At 32.4% G+C, this 19,473-nt stretch overlaps 2 protein-coding genes across 3 annotated transcripts in view; one reads left to right on the top strand and one right to left on the bottom strand.

Annotated features, from left to right (window-relative positions):
- Positions 1–618: 618 nt before the first annotated feature.
- Positions 619–9,824, bottom strand: LOC106672899 (ubiquitin-like domain-containing CTD phosphatase 1). 2 transcript variants are annotated; one of them, XM_014404697.2, is made up of 6 exons: positions 9,210–9,824; positions 6,376–6,569; positions 6,153–6,299; positions 3,689–3,847; positions 3,272–3,450; positions 619–965 (listed from the first exon to the last, which is right to left on the bottom strand). In XM_014404697.2, exons 1-6 carry the CDS (start codon positions 9,367–9,369, stop codon positions 797–799), a joined length of 1,008 nt encoding a protein of 335 aa, XP_014260183.1. In that variant the 5' UTR covers positions 9,370–9,824; the 3' UTR covers positions 619–796. The 2 variants fall into 2 exon arrangements, with proteins under 2 accessions (XP_014260183.1, XP_014260184.1); XM_014404698.2 differs by having other exon boundaries at positions 6,376–6,602; positions 9,210–9,559.
- A 2,464-nt stretch (positions 9,825–12,288) lies between these two features.
- LOC106672862 overlaps positions 12,289–19,473 on the top strand; it is a 14,395-nt gene continuing 7,210 nt past the window's right edge. The window contains exons 1-7 of the mRNA XM_014404619.2: positions 12,289–12,719; positions 14,865–15,006; positions 15,522–15,761; positions 15,844–15,939; positions 16,019–16,363; positions 16,475–16,602; positions 16,693–16,791. Of these exons, the coding sequence (XP_014260105.1) occupies positions 14,893–15,006; positions 15,522–15,761; positions 15,844–15,939; positions 16,019–16,363; positions 16,475–16,602; positions 16,693–16,791 (1,022 nt within the window). The 5' untranslated portion in view covers positions 12,289–12,719; positions 14,865–14,892. The remainder of the gene's footprint in view (positions 12,720–14,864; positions 15,007–15,521; positions 15,762–15,843; positions 15,940–16,018; positions 16,364–16,474; positions 16,603–16,692; positions 16,792–19,473) is intronic.

Raw genomic sequence — 19,473 nt, 5'->3', positions numbered from 1 at the left:
TTCCAGTTGTTCAATTTCCTTGTGAGGCTGAAATGGGTTTTAACATCACAAGTTTTACACCAGATAGATAACTCTTTAGTCACCTCCAATACTAGTTCATGTTATCTTCCTTCGTGTTACTAAAGTAGTTTCAACTATGTTAAGGTGTACTGGGGCCAAATATAATGACCCATGCTGTAGGATGACCTTGTGTCATAAGTAAATGATGGGGGGGCCTTCGTACCCGCTCTGAACTATACCACTGATGATGGACAATTTTATTACATTGTAGTCTTACACTAAAATATAGCATGTGTCAGTGAATGTATCTATTAGCAGGAATATGAAGTATTCCGTTGTGGGATTGCGGAGCCAAGTGGTTAGTGTGACTCAGCATGGTCGTGGGCTGGATTTTAAGACTCCCCTGTTATCAGTGCCCCCAGATTAGTTGCTTAGTTTTTTCAACAGTACATTACAGTTATGAGGACAATGCCCAATGGGTGATAACCAAGGTACAATCAAAAGTAGCAACAACACCAGGGTAAGTGTAATTTTCATATTAACAATTTATAATTATGTATAAATTATAATTAAAATAATATATACTATTATAATATTAATAATTTGTGTTATAGTTTATATAATATATAAATAACTTATGAAATTGACATTTGACCACTTTCCAAAAGTACGAACCTTACAATTTTACTTTTTATAAAAAGTTTATTATTTATTTACAAAAATAAAATATATTGATATATTATTTACATAGATTCTTACATCCAAATGAAAACAATATGAATTAATTGCAGAATAGCTAAATCTGTGGCTGTGGTTCTGGTGGATCATCGCTGCTTTTAGAGGAGCCTTCACCAATCTCCTTTTTCTGGCGTTTTTTTTCTTTCCTCTTATGGTTCAAAAATTTTTCCCAGTGCTTGTGATTAAGAGATGAAAAGTCATTGATTGGTGCAATTGCCTCTAAATACCTGTGAATAGATTGATGAATAAATAATAGACATATGTACATCTGAAAAATACGTATATAAGGGACTGAATGACTATGGTGTTCAACTCATATTTGCTAGTGATTCTTGGTTTGTATCCTGGCAGAGCCCATACATTTTTAATTTAAAATAAATTGAATAATTGAAATACAATGATAAATATTAAAAATATATTTAAATTATATGCACAGCAAAACAACATACTCCAGTGTAGGAGTTCAGACCTTAGCCATTAAAGGTTAATCACCCTAGTTGCTTGCCCCAATTGGTGTTCCAAATTCTAAATTGCCTGATATAAGATAACAGGCCAATCAAGTAATCAAAAATAAGCAAGTTATAATAATGAAGTTTTGATCAAGGCAGAGCTATTACAAAGCACTTAGCAGTAGATTTGGTAATTGTAAAGAACAAATGACAAAATCATAGAAAATTGAACTTTATGTATTGAGATCCTTTGAAAAATTGTAAAGCTAGGAATTTTAAAGTTGTTGGCGTTTGTCAAGGTTGCTTCTCATCACTGATTTATAAGACAAAATTTTGAATCGAAAGTAACAGTTGTTGGAAACAACTCAAAATAAATTTGTCTACTGCTGTAAGAGGGTTGGTGAGGTGAAAGATGTTTTTGTAATTATTTGACATCTTGAAATATCTTCAGGAAGTATTGTTTTCACTTTAGAGGCATGCTGGTATTACAGTTTACTACCACAAGTGTTAAGTTGGCATAATATATGATAAGTATCTAGTTGTGCCCTCCAATGGGGAATATTTCGAGCAATATGTTCAGAACAAATTTTAAAAAAAGATTCCTCTAATAAGTCTGTGAGGTGATGAAAGGATAATTTGGTTGTTACCCACCATCCTGGTCTGCCTATCCTCAGTTGTGTGTCAGACATATTTCAGCATTTCACCATCTTAACACAGATCTAACACTGAAGATAGCGCAATGCCGAAACATATTAGTTCGGAGAAGATAGGCAGATCAGGAAGATCAGTAACAACCAAATAATAGATTAAAAAATTATTAATAAAACAGTTATTCAGATATCGTGAGATGCAGTCGGGTGTGATGTAGGTTTCAGAAAAACATTGTCTTTATCGTGCCAACGTTTCGATCTTTTATTGAGCCCTGAAGATGATCTCAATAAAAGATCGAAACGTTGGCACGATAAAGAAAATGTTTTTCTGAAACCTACATCACACCCGACCGCATCTCACGATATCTGAATAACTATCGATTAACAGTCACTAATCTCTACACATTAATAAAACATTTATGGAGGAAGTTTTATCTAGTATGAATTACTACTAAAGGGGACTGCGGTAGAAGACTAGTAAGCCTAATTGACTTTCAGTTTGGAGACCATCGCAGTCGTGGATTCGATTCCCATTGTCACCCCTGTCCTTTTTTTTTAACATTACTCTTCCTCCAATAAATAAATATGATATATTTACGAACGACAATACTCTGGCTGGACAAGAACATAAGAAGTTAATTTATTATTATTATTATTTAAAAAAATTTTAAGTACTGCGGCAAATTTCAAATATAAGCTGACAAGGGAAACTTTGAGGTCTGATTGGCCATATCTTAACAAAGCAATAGGTTATATAGATGCCGACCTCTTTATAAACTGTGCACCACAACCAGTATTGGTACGACCAGTATACTTTATTGTGCATTGCAATGCAATATATGCCAGTGAAAGAGCCCTCAAGAGGGCGCCCATACAGACGAGGAAAGGGTTTGAGCCTCGAAACACCTTTTAACTTTGTTCACATCAAGCAGTTTTACTTTTGTTATTAAATTGTTGATTTGTAAATAACAGAATACAAATTTAATCACACACGTGATACAAATAATAATATATGTGCGTAAACGTATTTATTGATCTTTCAACTGACAATTTAACATATAGAACTTGTGAATAACTGACATAGAAGAACTGGTGCAATATGAATTTCTTGAGGGAGAACATACCAATAAAGCATGACATTGATTATGATATTTAACAGTTTTGTACCCATCCATAATATAAGTGTTCGACAAATATTTCAAACCTCATGGAGTTGTTTGTAGATGAGAATATTTATATCAAAAAATTGGTATAATTTGGTAGAAATTTTTATTTAACAGCATTCAATACAAATTGAATGGCTAATTCGTTGTATATTAGAATATAATAAAGAATGTAATAAAGAAGATGGACAACAAGATACAAGCAAAGATTGTATATGTTTGATATAAAAAGTTTGGCAAAACCCAAGAAATACTTTTCTAAAAACTTTACCTAGCCAATCTAATTAATTCCCTGTCTGTTGCTCGGTGTGTATGAGCTTGCTTAAAGGCCTTTATCCTTAGGCCGTTTTGAGGGTTCATAAGAAAATTCCTCCTGATATCGTCAAACATAATTGTATTTTCAGGTTTATACTCTGGAAACTTCCCCCATATTACCCCAAGTGGTTTAACCTAAAAGAAAATTAGCTTAATTAAATTACCTAGCAAATAGACAAAAAGGATCAGAAATATTTTAATGTATATTGTAATATGATCGCATATTGTAGAATAATTTTATATATTTAATAAGTGTTACTCAACTTGTACTTTTAGAAAAGTGGGTGTTAGAAATTAAACATTTATTATTTCTTTTGAGCATGGGCCATTTTCCTATTCAAATTAAAAGAAAGAAATTACTTAATTTACATACCTGAATAACACCATATTTAGGAGTGTGCACTGATATCATAGCAAGGCAGTCCAAATAAAAAGCAATCTTATATTCTTGATGAGTTGAAACACCAAGTAGTTTCATTTTTTCCTCTATCCACCTCATACTTGTTGCTGACCATATAACAATATCATAGTCCTTAAAATAATATTTAATAATTGCTACCTAAATTTCTGAAATAAACTTCTTTTTTTTTTTTTTTAATGCACAGTTTTGTGTAATGGAGGTTTTACTTTTTCTCTACATGTAAAATCATGTGCTGTACACTTGTGTGTTTGTGGTGTAAGTGATGTGTATAAGCAATCTTGTAAAAGCTTTAATAGCGTAAAGTCGTTGGGAGATGACTATTCAACTGAAGGAATATCAGTGAAGTTTTGAATTTTGCATTTTTAGTACAATAAAGTTTTTTCAGAATTTGATTCAAACAAAAACATAACTGGTACAGTCCAAATAACATGTTCTGAGCTAAAATAAGCCTTGAAAAGGAGTACCTGCTGGCACTGGACCCAAAATACATATAGGCAATAAAAAGAAAAACAAATAAGAGGATTTAAATTTCAATAAATAACCCTATCACACAATGAATTAACATACAACAAAAACCAAAATAAAAGGAGTTTCATATTATATTATTGTGGCAATAATCAAATTTGGTATAATTTTCCTCACTATTTGAATTACTATTTACTTAACATATTAGGAAATGGAAGCAAATATATTCCTAGCCTAACGCAACTACTATAACCATAACTATGCAATAACTCTTCCAACACTAAATATGCATTATACCACTTCCATAATGAGACTTTCTTCTTTACTTGTGAAACAAACGCAATCCTTGAGGCTCTTGAATACGTCTAAAGACTACATTATGGTATTGATTTGTTCTGATTGTAGGAGTTTAAGGAATTGAGTTGTAGGAGTGAATTAACCAAAATCACAACTCCAAATCTTACCATACAGAATAGACAATTAAAATTATAAACAAATTAAACAACATCAAGGATAAAGGTAAGCAAATTCTGCTCCTAGGACACTGTTCATTGATAGGAAATGAGAAAGATGAGCTGGCCAAGTCAGCTGCAAAAAGCCAGTAGTAGAAAAAAAGATTAAAATATCCCATTACAATGCCATTGATGTTATTAAAAATGATGAATTGAAGCGTGGCAGAATAGATGTAGATCTTCAAGTACTGGACAGTAGTATTAATCCATCTTCCTCAGGTCAGTTTCCAGCCTTGGTTCACCAGAGAATGAACGGTATAGCACTGTCACAATTGGCAGGTTACCTTCAAACCATAGTATCAGTAAAGCATACCTACACATGATTGAACAGGAAGAAATTGACTTGTGTACCATATGCAACCAAGAAAACGCGAAACATATCATATGGTATTGCAGAAATTCGAAAAAGAAAGAAAACTTGCAAAATAAAAATGCAAAATTGCTAAGCCATATAATTACAAAGTTTTAATGAGCACAGAAAATTTCTATGTTTATCAGGCTTTGGTTGATTTTGTTAAATGAACTGGTTGTAATTTATAACTGCTACAAATAACAAATAAAATAATTATTAACAAGCTGTAGACAATAGATTAATGAGAAAAAAGTAACTATTAGGAAAACATGCTAACCCAAAAGATAAGACATGAATCAATTAGTAAGCATGTAATATTAACCTCACACAAACCTTCGACAACTCTGCACAACTGGACAAATGTACTTCTATGAAACCCCTCCTATGATTATTTATAGTGTACTACTACTTTTAACTTTTTCAAGCAATCCTGTAAGATTTTTCATAGTTTATATACTTTGAGATTCCATAGCAACTTAACAACCAGAAGAAATACCAGTGAATTTTTGGGTCTTTTATTTTTAAAAGAACAAAGACTTTTTTTTTACAAAGTCTTATTCCACCTAAAAGCATAACTTATATACTTTAATAGTACAAGTAAAATTGTTTGATATAGTACTGGTATGATTCTCAGGTATAATTAATAATACTCCTCCTGAAAAATCTAAAATAATATTAGTAGTGTACAAGTTCTTTCAAAAAATAAGGTACATACTGTGAAGTTTGTTTGTAAGAAAATATATTAATAACATTGTAATTTGTTTGGATTTACATAATTACTGTCGCATGCAGGACACGGATAAGACTGAGGCCTAGGTCTGCCTTCAAAAACTACTAAGTAAATAATCCTGACACATCAACAATCTAACAATTACTATCTAACAATTGCGGATTGTTGCAAAACAACTTAATATGAGTAGGAACCATTAAAAAAAAGTCCAATAATAGAGGAAATGTATTATCATTGAAATATTTTTGAAAGGAAAGATCACATGTACATCAACAATTAACTTGCTCTCAATCATTAAAATAATAGTTGAAAAAGGATGGTTTTAATAAAAACATTATGCTATTTGACAACACTTACTTTATATGCAGATATTAAAAACTCATGTAAATATGGCCGCATCAATTCATAACCAGATTCTGCCACAGATTTGTGATCAAACAGGGTGTAATCTATGTCTAAAACTAATAATTTCTTTCCTGGGCGAATAGGATTCAGAAGTTTTATCTGTAAAATAATTAAAATAATAGATATTTAGTCAATTAAAAATCATTTCAAAAAAATACGTGTGGTATGCAATCACATTATATTCACGAACTCTTCTTTCAATTTTGGCCAAATAGACCTCTTTATTTTCTATAGGAACTTCTTCGCCATCTTCAATATCAAAATCATCTATGATTTCTGGAAGATCGTCAGGTATCATATTTGCACCTGCGATTGCCTCTTCTAGTGAGCCCATCATCATTATTTTAAAACCAGATTTAAGCTTTAGAGCTGAAAGTGGGCAGTCATTATCAGGCATTTTCCCTGTAAATTAAATATTAAAAAACAAGTTTTTTTAACTACTTACTTTTTTTAACAACTGCAGAACACAAATTTTACTTTTAATTAAATACAATGGTATAAAGAAAGTAGTGTAGCTAGAGCTCAATTATTCAGTCACTGAATACAAAATTGTTCAAATTAAATGAAAAAATTAAAACAAACCATTTAATAACTTAAATTATAATTGTAATAAGTAATATAAATTTGTACAATGTGGTTCTAATTAATAAATTATTAATTTAATTTAATTTTCCACAAGATAAAATTTCCGTTGAAAAATCTGCACTTCTGAATACATCGTAGCCGCTCAAAAAATAACAAAAAAAAATACAACTCAATAGATATTCTGTCACTGACCTTGTATTTAAATAATTTGAATATAGATGAACATTAGAACAGCAGAATGTAGAATAGATTTTATAGATTTTTTTTTTTTTTTTTTTTTTTTAAATGGGAAATGGTAGATCAACGGCTATTCAAGGACCATATTAGCCAAGAAGTGGTTAGCAAACTCCCTACAGTTGTAAGGTCGATTTCTACTGTAACGCCTGGAATTTTCTGAAGATCAAAAAAATTCTGTTTCAACATCATTTGTTTTCCAGCTAATATGCAGAAACGTTTGAGAAAAGAAAAAACAAATGTTTGTTCAATTTGGGCTGGCATACATCATGGTTTAGTTATTATGTGTACAAATGGCTCTAATCATTTAATAGCAAGAAATAAGCATAACAGTGAAATTGTAAGAAAGAACTGAAAAATGATTTTGTAAATTAAATTTAATAAAATAGGTTTTACAAGATATGCTGAAAGCAAAAATGAACGAAATGTATAGAGAAAAATAAAACCATACATAAAACTAAATTTGACGATTAAGGCTATGATTACTTACAACAGGAAGACGATGTACCATTTAGCACAAAAGAATTGATGCCTAATAAAACACGACCTCGAACGTATAATGCAACCAATTCTGTAAAAAAAAATACACTAGAACGTGTATTTTGTGAAGCTATGTCACGTCAGCAGAAAGAGGAAGCCTGGCTGTTAGGAAAGTGCTTAAATTATATACGAAGAGCAAATGCCAATGGTAAGGTAGACAAAATAACTAAATAAATTAAACTGTTCCAAAATGAATAGGGATATTGCCAATTTTGTAGTACATATTTACTTTCCCTAGCATTTTTATTTTATTTTTATTATAAATTGCATTAAAATTTTTTATAAATTGTTTTTTATTGAACAATAATTTAATTAAGGGATTTTAAAAAATAACAAAATTTCTTTGCACCTATTAGGCATACTGTTAATAAGGTTTTCACTAATTTCAAAAGGAATTTCACTATATAGATGTTGCAATGCAGCACAGTTGTTGCAGGTAAACTGGATGCTGATGATTGAAAAGCCTTCCCTGCAAGGATCCCACATGTGCTTAATGGAATTGAAGTCTGGAGACAATGGGAGAAGGGGCAGATGGGAAATTTCCAGGTTTTCTAAACATTGATGAACAACTGTCTCCATGAGGTCTGGCATTGTCATCCAAAAATTGCAAATCCCTGATTTGAGGGATATATTCCTCAATAATTTCTTGGGCATGACGGCCTGCAGTGATGTTGCCTTCAACAATATGGAGTCCAGTTCATCCTCCAGTGTAAATCCGAGCCCAGACCATTACACCACCTCCTCCAAACTGCACTGAAGGGAGCACAAACTGGGGCATTATAAGCATCGCCTGTTCTCGGAAGACACTTCAGCGCCTGCTATTACTATAGACAAAAACATAACTCATCAGTAGAGAGAGATCCACTACCAGGCCTCGTTTTGGCACTTCCAGTCTCTCAGAATTGGGCTAAAGCCCAGAAGACCACGCTCTGAGAAACACCTCTGTGATATTTACCTGCCGGTGACCTCGAGACTCATTCTCACAATAACATTCTAAACTTCTGATTTGAGATGATGTCTTTCCATAGTTAAAGAGAATACAACTGAATTAAAATGGACGAAAGACGAAAAAAGGTGTTTGTTTTCAAAATGAGTAATCTTCGTGTTTACCGTTCTTAAGTCAATCCGTTATTAAAAATGAGGATCGACAATAACTAACAAGAATATATCAGTTAATTTAATTAAAATTAATAGAATATGAATTTTGCAGGATAAGGTTTTGGCCCGGGCTCAACCTCTGAGCTGGTAGGAATGAGCAACCCCTTAAAATTTGTCAACATTTACAATTTTGAATATTATAGAGGTCTGAATGCTTTAAGCAGTTAGGCTTGTATTTGAATTTTAAAAAATTTCATTTATATTCTTATAATGTGTAAAAATCCCTGTATAATATGCTCATCATCAGTGTGTGTATTTGCACAGGTCTAGAAATTCTCTCTCTCAATATCTCACTAGGTTTCATTTTTTATTATTAGGATAAGCCATTATACATACATACATCCCTAAAATGTATAGCTTCCAGCTTAACATCTAATTACTTGGTATTTAATTCATTACGACGGTCTACAAATGTACAAAAAGAGATAACCATGACCACATCCAATGGCAAAAATAAATACTTGTACATCAAAATTATACGATAAAAATTACCTTTAAACTTCAAATTGAGCAGTTTCTGTCTTTCCGGCCTGACTCCAGTTTTCTTGAATATGACATCCTTGAGCGTGCCAACGTTGTCGACATCAGTGACGACGTCCACCTCGTATTCTTTGGCGTTCCACTTTACAACGAGTTTGATTTCACTTTCCATTTGTTGGGATTGAGCCGACCAGAACTGTTCACTTTCAATCCGTTTCAAATACCGACAAGCAAGACGGTTTATCTCCTCTCCATAAATTTGATGTTTGAGTTTGTTGGTTGACCGCGCTCGAGTTTTGACGTAAATCAAAACATAACCTGGATTTCGCCAAAACTCAGAAGATACCTTTAAAAGATAGAAGAGCTACGGCTCTCAGACATTGGGTGGGGGATCAACCGTCCAAGTTATGAATTCAAATAAAACTAAAAAAAAATGCATTTCACTTCGCTAATTATACGATTGATGCTTGATCGTTGCATTTACATAGACATGCTTATCAAAAGTCTAGTTACGCACAACTTCAACTAAATAGAGGCAAACAATTTTGGAACTTGACAAATGGCCCTAACTAATAATTTTTGGTTTTGTTTTAAACCTTCTAATTTGTCATTTTTCTCTTCCATCATTTTTAAATAACACATGACGTTTTCAGGCGGCGATTGAAAATCTGATTGTTAAAAATCTTAAATATCACCTCTTTTATTTTTTTCAATTCCTAATAACTGATAGATCGAAGGAGAGCAATTCGGCAATATTACTGCACGGAATATAAAACTTACAAAATTTCCTTAAATCTATGTATGTTTTATTAACAATTATCGTAGATATATAAATTAGTGCGTATTGGATAAATGTGCATAGTGGCACTTTGCCCCCTTCTCAGACAATGGTTGTCCTCAACCCAGCCTTGGTTCTGTTGTATGGTTGTTCACTGAAGTCTGGTGCATATCAACGATAGTTGTAATTGATCTAAAATAAACGTTTAAAAACTCCAATGATGGTAGTTCACAACTATGTGCATATGTATATAAGTTATGCAATTGCTTGAAATAAAAAAAAATGCTATTTATTACACAATAGGAAAATACAAAATTGAAAATTAACCAATTAGGTAATGAATTTTTGATCTTTACGCGATAAAAACCAGTATAGATTAATTGAAAAATATGAAAAGGATTAAGATTACGGATTTAACGAAGGAATGGATTGCCTGATAAAGAATCGCATAGTGTGCAAATTAATGCATTTGATAGGACAAGAGAGGAGTTTACAGTGCAACCTTTCATAACATCTCCCCCTAGTTAAAAAAGTTAATGGAGTATAAAACTTAATGAAAGGAAAAGTACCAATGTATCACCCTTTGAAACAAAATCCCTCATATAATATTCCTCAATCTCCCATCCAGAAAAACATACTGCGTCCGCTACCTTGGATTCCATCTAGGCTCAAGACTAACCTGGAACTTTACTATCCAAAGTCCTCAGAGACATGCTCAATGCTCTAAGTACGTAGTAAGCTACGTCTCCAACATCAACCCTTCACCAATGACCTCAAAAGCTCTCTCGTGCAAAAAGTAAACCCCAAAACATTTTCCAAGCTAACTAATCGAGTTGAACAATCCTTATCCAATAGAAACGACTCCTATAATCAATTAAAACTAGGATCAGTCCCGCGTATAGTTGGAAGAACAACAATGGTCGTTAACTCCCATCACGACGATGTCATTTGTGAATTTTGTAAATCCCGCTCATTATATAAGTAAGGTACAGATTGGAGACCCCGTTGGTTGGGAATTGAAGATCTGAGCATCTGGCTTAAGGGATAGCCGCGGTACGGGGTAGGTGAATTTCCCTGAAGTATAAAACTGTAGACCCTAGGGTCAGCACTTCGAAGAGTGACAACCATTCGAGGTGAAAGCCCGAATAACTTCTCTTAACATACTACATATGATTGTTACATTATGTAGAAGAATAAATTTGAATGTTGCGCCAAGGTGACGTCAGACCGTGACGTTTTTGAATCCGTTGGTCACTTTTAAAGAGGTTATAAAAAACTTAAATGAAAGACCATACCATAATCTCATGGTATAGCTGACATCAATGAGAAAAAAAGAAAAAGCTTTATGGTTTTTATCCGATCCATCCTGAAAAAGGGCCTACAATACTAAACCTAATTTTCGGTCTATTCTTTAAATGTCAACCTGAGCGGACTTTAACGTTTAAAGCCAAAGACAACAAACTGAAGGGAATTATCTCCGAACATAGAGTTCATCCGTGAGAGGAAACCGGCGTGAGGAAGTAGTTTTGAGACTAAGAATAGGGCACACAAATCACACACTCGGGTACCTAATGGCACAGTGGGCCACACAGTGACGAAACATGTCATTGAAGCGCATTCTGGTGTACTGGCCGATTTAAGACCATATAGAAATTTTAGGTTTATTCAAAGTATTTGTACTCTCTCAAAGTGTGTGTTTTCTGTAGATGTGTCACAGTTGTGTGTCGTATTGCGAGTGTTAGTAAGATATGTTTTTTTTTTCTTTATATATGTTTGATTTTCTATCCCTACTTCCTTCCCAATCCTTCAAACATATAAACAAAAAACATTTATATCTTACTAACACTCGCATTACGACACATAACTGTGACACATCTTCAGAAAACACACACTTTGAGAGAGTACAAATACTTTGAATAAACCTAAAATTTCTATATAGCGTACGTCATTGTATACATTCATTTTTACATCTTAAATGAATTTGTATAATCTAAACAATGTTTGTAAATCCCAGGTCCTGAAGATGATGTAAATAAAGATTGAAAGAACCAAAGCGTTGGCACAATACAGAAAATGTTTTTCTAAACCTACATCACCCTAGACCGCATCTCACGATCTTCACGTAATCATTAATTAACTACAATAAAATACTACACATAATTTATAAATTTGACTAGTAAGAATTTTAGTAAAGATAAATTGTTAGCGAGATAATTAAACTATTTCTTGCTAGGGAAAACGAAATTGGGAAAATATTGCAACTGGGCAAATGTAGTTGTTATCTCGGACGAAAGGGGCGTTGAGAACCGTAAGGAGTGAGGATTATAGTTTCTGTTTAAGATAGGTATTAGCCATTAGGTATCTGTCTACATTCTACTTCTTATTGAACATCGATCTGTCTGTTTGATAATTTCTTGTTTAATTGTTTTCACTATGACCCTGTGATTCCGTTTCGTCTTTGGCTTTAATTAAAGTTGGACATTGTTTCGGCAAAGATTACTTTTCTCTTTGGATTGTATATATGCTTATATACATATATTAATTTATATATATGCTTCAACATGTATTTCGAAATCTCGGGCATGAATCCAAGCTTTTATTTGAAGTCGATTTACTTCGAATTTTCATCTTTTGAGCTCTTAAACGGAGAGTTGGGTTTACTTTTTTCTGGATATCGTCAACAACTATTACCAAAAGAAGGATGCCACTGTTGATATGCCAGTTTGCGATTCCTAATTAATCAGGTAAACATTTTGTTATACATTTTTCCATTATCTATGGTATAAAAACAGATGTGACAAATACACATATGTTGTTGATGTTAATGAAAGTCCATATATTATCCCGTTTTCTTTCTCAAAAGTGAGGACAAAATCAATTGTCTATGAAGATTTTAATTTGAAATGCATTTAATTTGAAAATATTGAATGATTTAATTGTAGAAATGGTGCTTCAGAGGCAGTTCATATATCCATAAGTCAGTTTTTAAAACCTAATAATTTTTTTTTTATTTTAATCATTTTGATTTACGTATGTGTTTTACCTACATAGTTGAAATACAACTAGGTAAGGTCATAGATTAACAAGAGGAGGATTCACCATTTTACAACTCAAATTGTCCTGCATCCCATGCATACTACTCACAGAGAAAGATTCACGAATGTTTTAAATCTTCTAAGGAATAATTTCTTAAACATAGTTTTCTTGTTTCCAAACATCCCAGATCTGATAAGCTTGTTGCTTTGATCTGACAGCTAACAGACAACAGCTGGAATAGAATAATTAGAAATTATCAAACTACATAAATAATTTTTACTCAAATATATCCATTCATTGTCAACTTTTTCTCCTCCTATAACATAATTAAATTGAAGCTGTTAAAATATAGACAGATACAATTTTTCTCTGATATCAGGGACAGGGATAAAAGAGGGGCCACAAGGCCTTCTGCACCTCGACCTAAGTACATCTATTGTGCTTCTCTATATTTTTTATATTTTTTTTTTATAACTCACTGACGAGTGTCAGGTTGTTAATCGACCTCCATAGCCTTGCTAGCAGTTCCTTAGAGTAAATCTTGCTTACAGCTTTTCCTCTCCTAGTTCTGAAGGGATGTGCACCTACAAAGACACATAAACATAAAATGTTCTGTGGTCTCCTACTCTTCATGGCAATATCTGCACAGTGTTCTTCAGTCTGTACATCTATCCAGTGCATGTTTCTTTTTAGGTGGTAGTGCCCTGTTGGGAGTACAACCGGAATCCTGGTTCGGTTCTGGTTGCCTTCCCGTAATTAGTTTGTAAGTTTTGTGGATAGTCCTCCTATGAATCTCTTTGTGTGCCTCATGCCTGGGGTATTGTTCCACCAGGTTTTGGACTCATTAAGGATCCCTGTAGGAGGTATCCTCTTTTGTGGCAAGACCTAGGCCACAGTATAATTACTGATCAACTTTTAACATTTAATTTGTTAAGCATACATGTTTAACGGTCATAATTGACCATATTAATTATTTCAATTAATTATCCTTTTTTATCGAAGGCCTTGGTTGAGAGCAAAAAGTTAGTGTCATGAGTGGGATTCGAACCACCGATTTAATTTATTGATTTCAACTAGTCATGTTTGACCTGGTTCTGTACTATTTCCAATTTTTAATTTCATTGTACTTGATTCTGTATATTTCAAAATTCTGAGTAGATGTGTATATTGGTAAATGTTTGAAATTAGAAATTATAGTTTTCTAGTTATAATGAAAATTATATTTTCCTCAAAGGCTCAACGAAGGAACAGGGCATTTTCTATGTAATTGGTTTTATCCTTGATTGCATGTCAATACCTACACAGGTTATTAATTTATTTATAAAAGTCCACAATCCAAAATTGTAGTATTGAAATATACTTGAAAGCGTGCATAAATAAATTAATATATTATCAATATTTATCATCTTCGTCTTCTTATATATTATCTTCTTGGTATATTATTACTTAATAAATATTTCTTTATCCTATACAACACTCATAGAATGTTTTATTTTTGTCTAAAATAGTGTTAAAACCATTGTGGTTAGACCTTTGTAGTCTGAAGTTTTCCACTCATAAGACTTCAATTTAGTGGGCCCGGGGTGGCCAAGTGGTTAGGGCAAAGCTCCTCGGTTTGTCACAAACCATTTGGTTGTGGGTTTGATAATTAATGTTAGCTGTCCTTGGGATATCCAGATCCATGACACTTGTAGGCCGTCAGGGCCCTCTTTATAGATGAAACTTTTTTCTTTCCTCTCAGTAAGTGGCTCATAAAACGTAGACAGAAGTCTTATAGTATATACACACTTTAATCTAGACAATGTTGTATTAATTTTTTTCTTATTTGGCAATTTGTTGGTTTTCTGTACTAGGCAGTAACAAGGGTGGGACCATTTTGTAATGCAATCTCAGATGTCTTCACTCGTAGCACATTACAGGATGATTAGTGGAAGTTGCTCAGAGACAAACTGCTCTGGGCATGGAGAGTGCCTAAATGGTACCTGCTTCTGTGAGGTATATAATACTAATATACAATTCATATATGTAATTGGCATCACTTTGATTCATAATCATTTTTAATTTTTAACTGACCTTATTTCTGTAAAAGTAAACTATTTTAAATTATTTATTTTTCCTTCCTGGTTTTCTTTTGGATATGCATAGGTTTTTTACCTGTACATTTGTGGTTCATTCGTTAGATAATTATTAGACTCACGATGACTTAATATGTATAAGGTTACCAAATAAAATAGCACGTGCTGAAATGTCATATTATAGTAAGTTGTAATATGTAATATACCTTTTAATTACAGAAGAAGAAAATAACAATATTTGCATAAATTTTTCTTCAAGGTAGAAAGAAGTGTACTGTTAGTTTTGGGTTTTTAATTTTGTATCAACTTACAAGACAATTTCAGTTGCAAATAAAATAAATACCACCTTGTGTAGTCATATAGAGCATGCTGTATTACTAAATCTTTATATAAATAAAATTAAATAATTTTAACTTTAAAGTTTATTTCTTACAGATACAGTTTGTGGGTGAGGAATGCCGCCTCACTAATACATCATACTTTGTAATTTTTGCAACAGTATTCTTCATAGTTGCATTGGTCTGCCTTGTTCAGTTAATAATGAGCATTATAGCTGAATGGAACCGACTCAAAACTCCATCTGTATTGCGAGCTTGTAGAATAACAACTCAGAAATTACTTTACTTTGTTGTCTTTCTTGCTGCAGTTATACGGGGAGCCTATTTTACATCACCTGTAAGTGAATATATAAATAGCAATACAATAACATGGATGTACAATTATGGTCGTGTTCATTATTTATTTCTTGCTATCACAGAAAGCTTTTGAAGAAGGATGGTATAGAGGTTTGATGAGCGCTTACTATCCATTATTACTCTCAGGATCATCCCTTATTGTCTGCTTCTGGGCAGAGGTGAATTTGTTAATGTTTGTGTTTAAAATGTTTATTAATTATTGTATTCAAAATTTTTATGCAAAGTTATTCTGTTTAGATTTTTCATCTACGAGATCTAAAATGGGAGCATCGGCAGTTCCTAAGCAAGTCATTCCTTGCTTTTGTGACTTTCAATGTTATATCTTATTCACTACTCTTAGCTGAATTTGTTGTTGCTCACTTTCTTCAGAACAGCGAAGAATTGAAGGGATTTTATTCTCTTGTGTTTAATGGGTGCTATGCAGCCCTTTTATTCATTGTAGTAATTTTTTTCCTAATATACGGTGTTGAGGTATTCTTCAAAGTTCGAGGTGGGTATCTCATTGATGAAGCTGAGCATACGACAACTTCTGAAGAATTGACTACTCTGTTTAAAAATAATACAGGCACTTCTTTAATAAATGTTTGTATATTTGCATTTATTTATTTATTGTTTGTTTATTTCATTAAACTGTTTGTACAATGAAAATGACAAAATTAATTTTAAAATCTTGTTCTCTTTTGTATGGTGTAGAAAAAAGATGAAGTCAATTTGTCTCAACTTAATCAATCAAGGTTGGGTCTACTCTCTCAAGCGCTAATGCTCACTGCAGTAATGATGTTCTTATTTTCTGAGACATTGGGCCATTTTTGGAAAAACAAGTAACATCATTTTTGTCCTTCAATATACTTTAGTGTATATTCATTTAAACCTCTAATGATAATGTATACATTATTTCTATTCTCATATAGGGTACCCATATCTTCAAGAAATATCCTAGATCTGATTTTTCGAACTGCAGAGATAGGTGTTGCTCTGTGGTTCCCTTGTGTTCTGTGGAATTCTATGAAGTAAGTAAAATATTTTAAATTAATATGGCGATTTCTGTAATAAGAATTTGGCAAATGTTACTTGTTAGACATATTAATTTTTACACAAGTTTAACCAAATTTATTCATTTTGATATGAAGCATTATCATAATAATTATCTTAATCATCATTCACCATAACTTAACATTTCAAAAGTCCTTAAAAGGACCTTTCTTACACCCAACATGGGAATGGTAATATTAATGTAATAATGTATAATTTATAATTTCAGAAAAATTTTTCTTTATCATGCCAACGTTTCGATGTTTACTGAGATCATCTTCAGGGCCTGGGATTTTACAAACATGTTTAAATTTAGCAAATACATGTAGGATGTGGAAAAAAGTGAATTTATACAATGAAAAAAAAAAAAAATATATTNAAAAGTGTTTGAATTGTTTTATAATTTTTGAAAGCTATTTTGAAGTTATCAGACGAGAGAAATGTGTTTAATTTATGTGATAGGCCGTGAATAAATGGCATGGAAATGTATGCTAGTTTGTTTGTATTTGATAGATTTGATGTAGTATTATTAGTAATAGTGGATGGTGGCCAAACCATTACCGACGTTTTTTTCCTTCATCGGCTCTTTTCACCTCAAAGAAGCTGACACCTTATACAAAAATGTCTTTCTATACCAACTTCCTTCCCCACCCCGTCAAAATCCAACGTATATAAACATAAAACAATTACTCAGAAAACAAACACTTTGAGTGAGTAGAAATACTTTGATTGAATATAAAAAATATTTTTTGCATTGTATAAATTCAATTTTTTCCATTTCCTACACGTATTTGTTAAATTTAAACGATGTTTGTAAATCTCAGGCCCTGAAGATGATCTCAATAAATATTGAAATTCACTAATTTCGTGATCCGCTTGACCAATTAATGTATTATTAAGGTATACCTTAATGTATTAATTATGGTTTTTTTATCTCAACTAAAAATCTTAATTAAAGATTAAAATGTTGGCACGATAAAGAAAATGTTTTTCTAAAACCTACATCACACCAGACCGCATCTCACGATTTCTGAATAATTAATGGAGAAAGTTGTGCAAGTTTTTATTAAAATTTACCACTGATTTTGCTATCATAAACAGAGTGGTAGTAGACCTAGTTTTATTAATTGATTGCTGTTAGGCCATTTATTTTTGAAAGCAGATAACATTAATTAACTTTACTTAATATTCACAGAATGCCGAAGCATCATAGAACAATCGTACCTTCACAAATAAACGGCCTTGCAGTAATGAGTTAATAAACTATCCATAATGTTATAATAAAAAGACAACAAAAATGAACAGTAGTAGAATGTAGAATCACCACTTTTTTTTACAAATAGGAAAAAGGATAATAAACAAGATTTCTAAATAAATAATAATTTCAGTCAATTTCATGAGTCATCATTAATAAAATGTTACAATATTCCAAAAAAGAGATATTACATTTATTTTGAAAATTATATCTATTTTGAGAATTTTGTTTAACTGTTGCTAAATGTTTCAAGGAATCGTCCATTAAAATGTACCCAAAAATTAGTTTATAAAACCAATAAACAAGAATTGCACAATGTTATAGCTAGCTTTCAATTAATTAAGGTTTTTTAGTTGGGATAAAAAAGTCAGTGTCGCGAGTGGGATTCGAACCCACGACCTTCGGCTAGATACACGCTGCTCTACCACTTGAGCTATCGTGACTTCGATCTATTCAGACACTAACTTCCCATCTCAACCCCACCTTTTGCATTTTCCCTCCTTTTTATCATCTTTCTAATGTCATGTAATCTATTTGATTCTCAGTGACAAATGAAATGGCCACAGAGCGCTTTATTGAAGATATACTTCATTTAACTTATTAAATTCACTAATTTTTGTGGTCCACTTGACCAATTAATATCTTTCAATTAAGTAAGGTTTTTAGTTGAGATAAAAAAGTCAGTGTCACGAGCAGGATTCGAACCCATGACCGTCGGCTTGATACGCCGCTACTCTACCACCTGAGCTATCGTGACTTTGATCCACTCAGGCACTAACAGCAAAAATGCAAAAAGGAGGGAAAATTCAAAAGGTGGGGTTGAGATGGGAAGTTAGTGCCTGAGCGGATCGAAGTCACGATAACTCAGGTGGTAGAGTAGCGGCGTATCAAGCCGAAGGTCGTGGGTTCGAATCCCGTTCGTGACACTGACTTTTTTATCTCAACTAAAAACGTTAATTAATTGAATGTTATGATTATTGCACATCGTAGGAAAATAAAATTATTAATTATAATTTCAAAAGGCCGAGACGCAGTTGATGAATTTTATAAAAAGATATTTACCTAGATGATCCTGGCTTTCATCCATTATGTGAAAAAAACTGATGTCTCAGGGAGAGGGGCTTGACTCCACTGTGGACTCACTCGCTTTGATTGTGTTAATAGTAGAAAATAATTTAAAAAATGTTACTAGAGGAAATAAAGTAAAATTTGGCAACCTTGCTTACAATGCAATTCATTCTACAGTAAAAACAAAACCAATAGACATCATTACTGGGTACATAGGTACTACATAGAACTCATATTTTGAATGACTATTGAAAATCATAGGCAAAATGAAATTATTATATTAAATTCTTGCTCGATAGAAAGGATGAGACAGAGAAGGAAAAAACAATGTGTTTAA

Source organism: Cimex lectularius, unplaced genomic scaffold (genome assembly GCF_000648675.2).
Source record: "Cimex lectularius strain Harlan isolate CLEC.00 unplaced genomic scaffold, Clec_2.1 scaffold46, whole genome shotgun sequence".
Taxonomy (NCBI): domain Eukaryota; kingdom Metazoa; phylum Arthropoda; class Insecta; order Hemiptera; family Cimicidae; genus Cimex; species Cimex lectularius.
Note: the sequence above shows the minus strand (reverse complement) of the source record. Positions and strands in the feature narration are given on the sequence as shown.

Excerpts from the sequence above, each read along its gene's own strand:
- LOC106672899 (XM_014404698.2), bottom strand. The coding sequence starts at position 9,369 with ATGGAAAGTGAAATCAAACTCGTTGTAAAGTGGAACGCCAAAGAATAC. Across the intron at positions 3,848-6,152 it reads TTTTAATATCTGCATATAAA|GACTATGATATTGTTATATG; the intron begins GTAAGTGTTGTC and ends TATTATTTTAAG. Across the intron at positions 966-3,271 it reads GAATTAATTAGATTGGCTAG|GTATTTAGAGGCAATTGCAC; the intron begins GTAAAGTTTTTA and ends ATCTATTCACAG.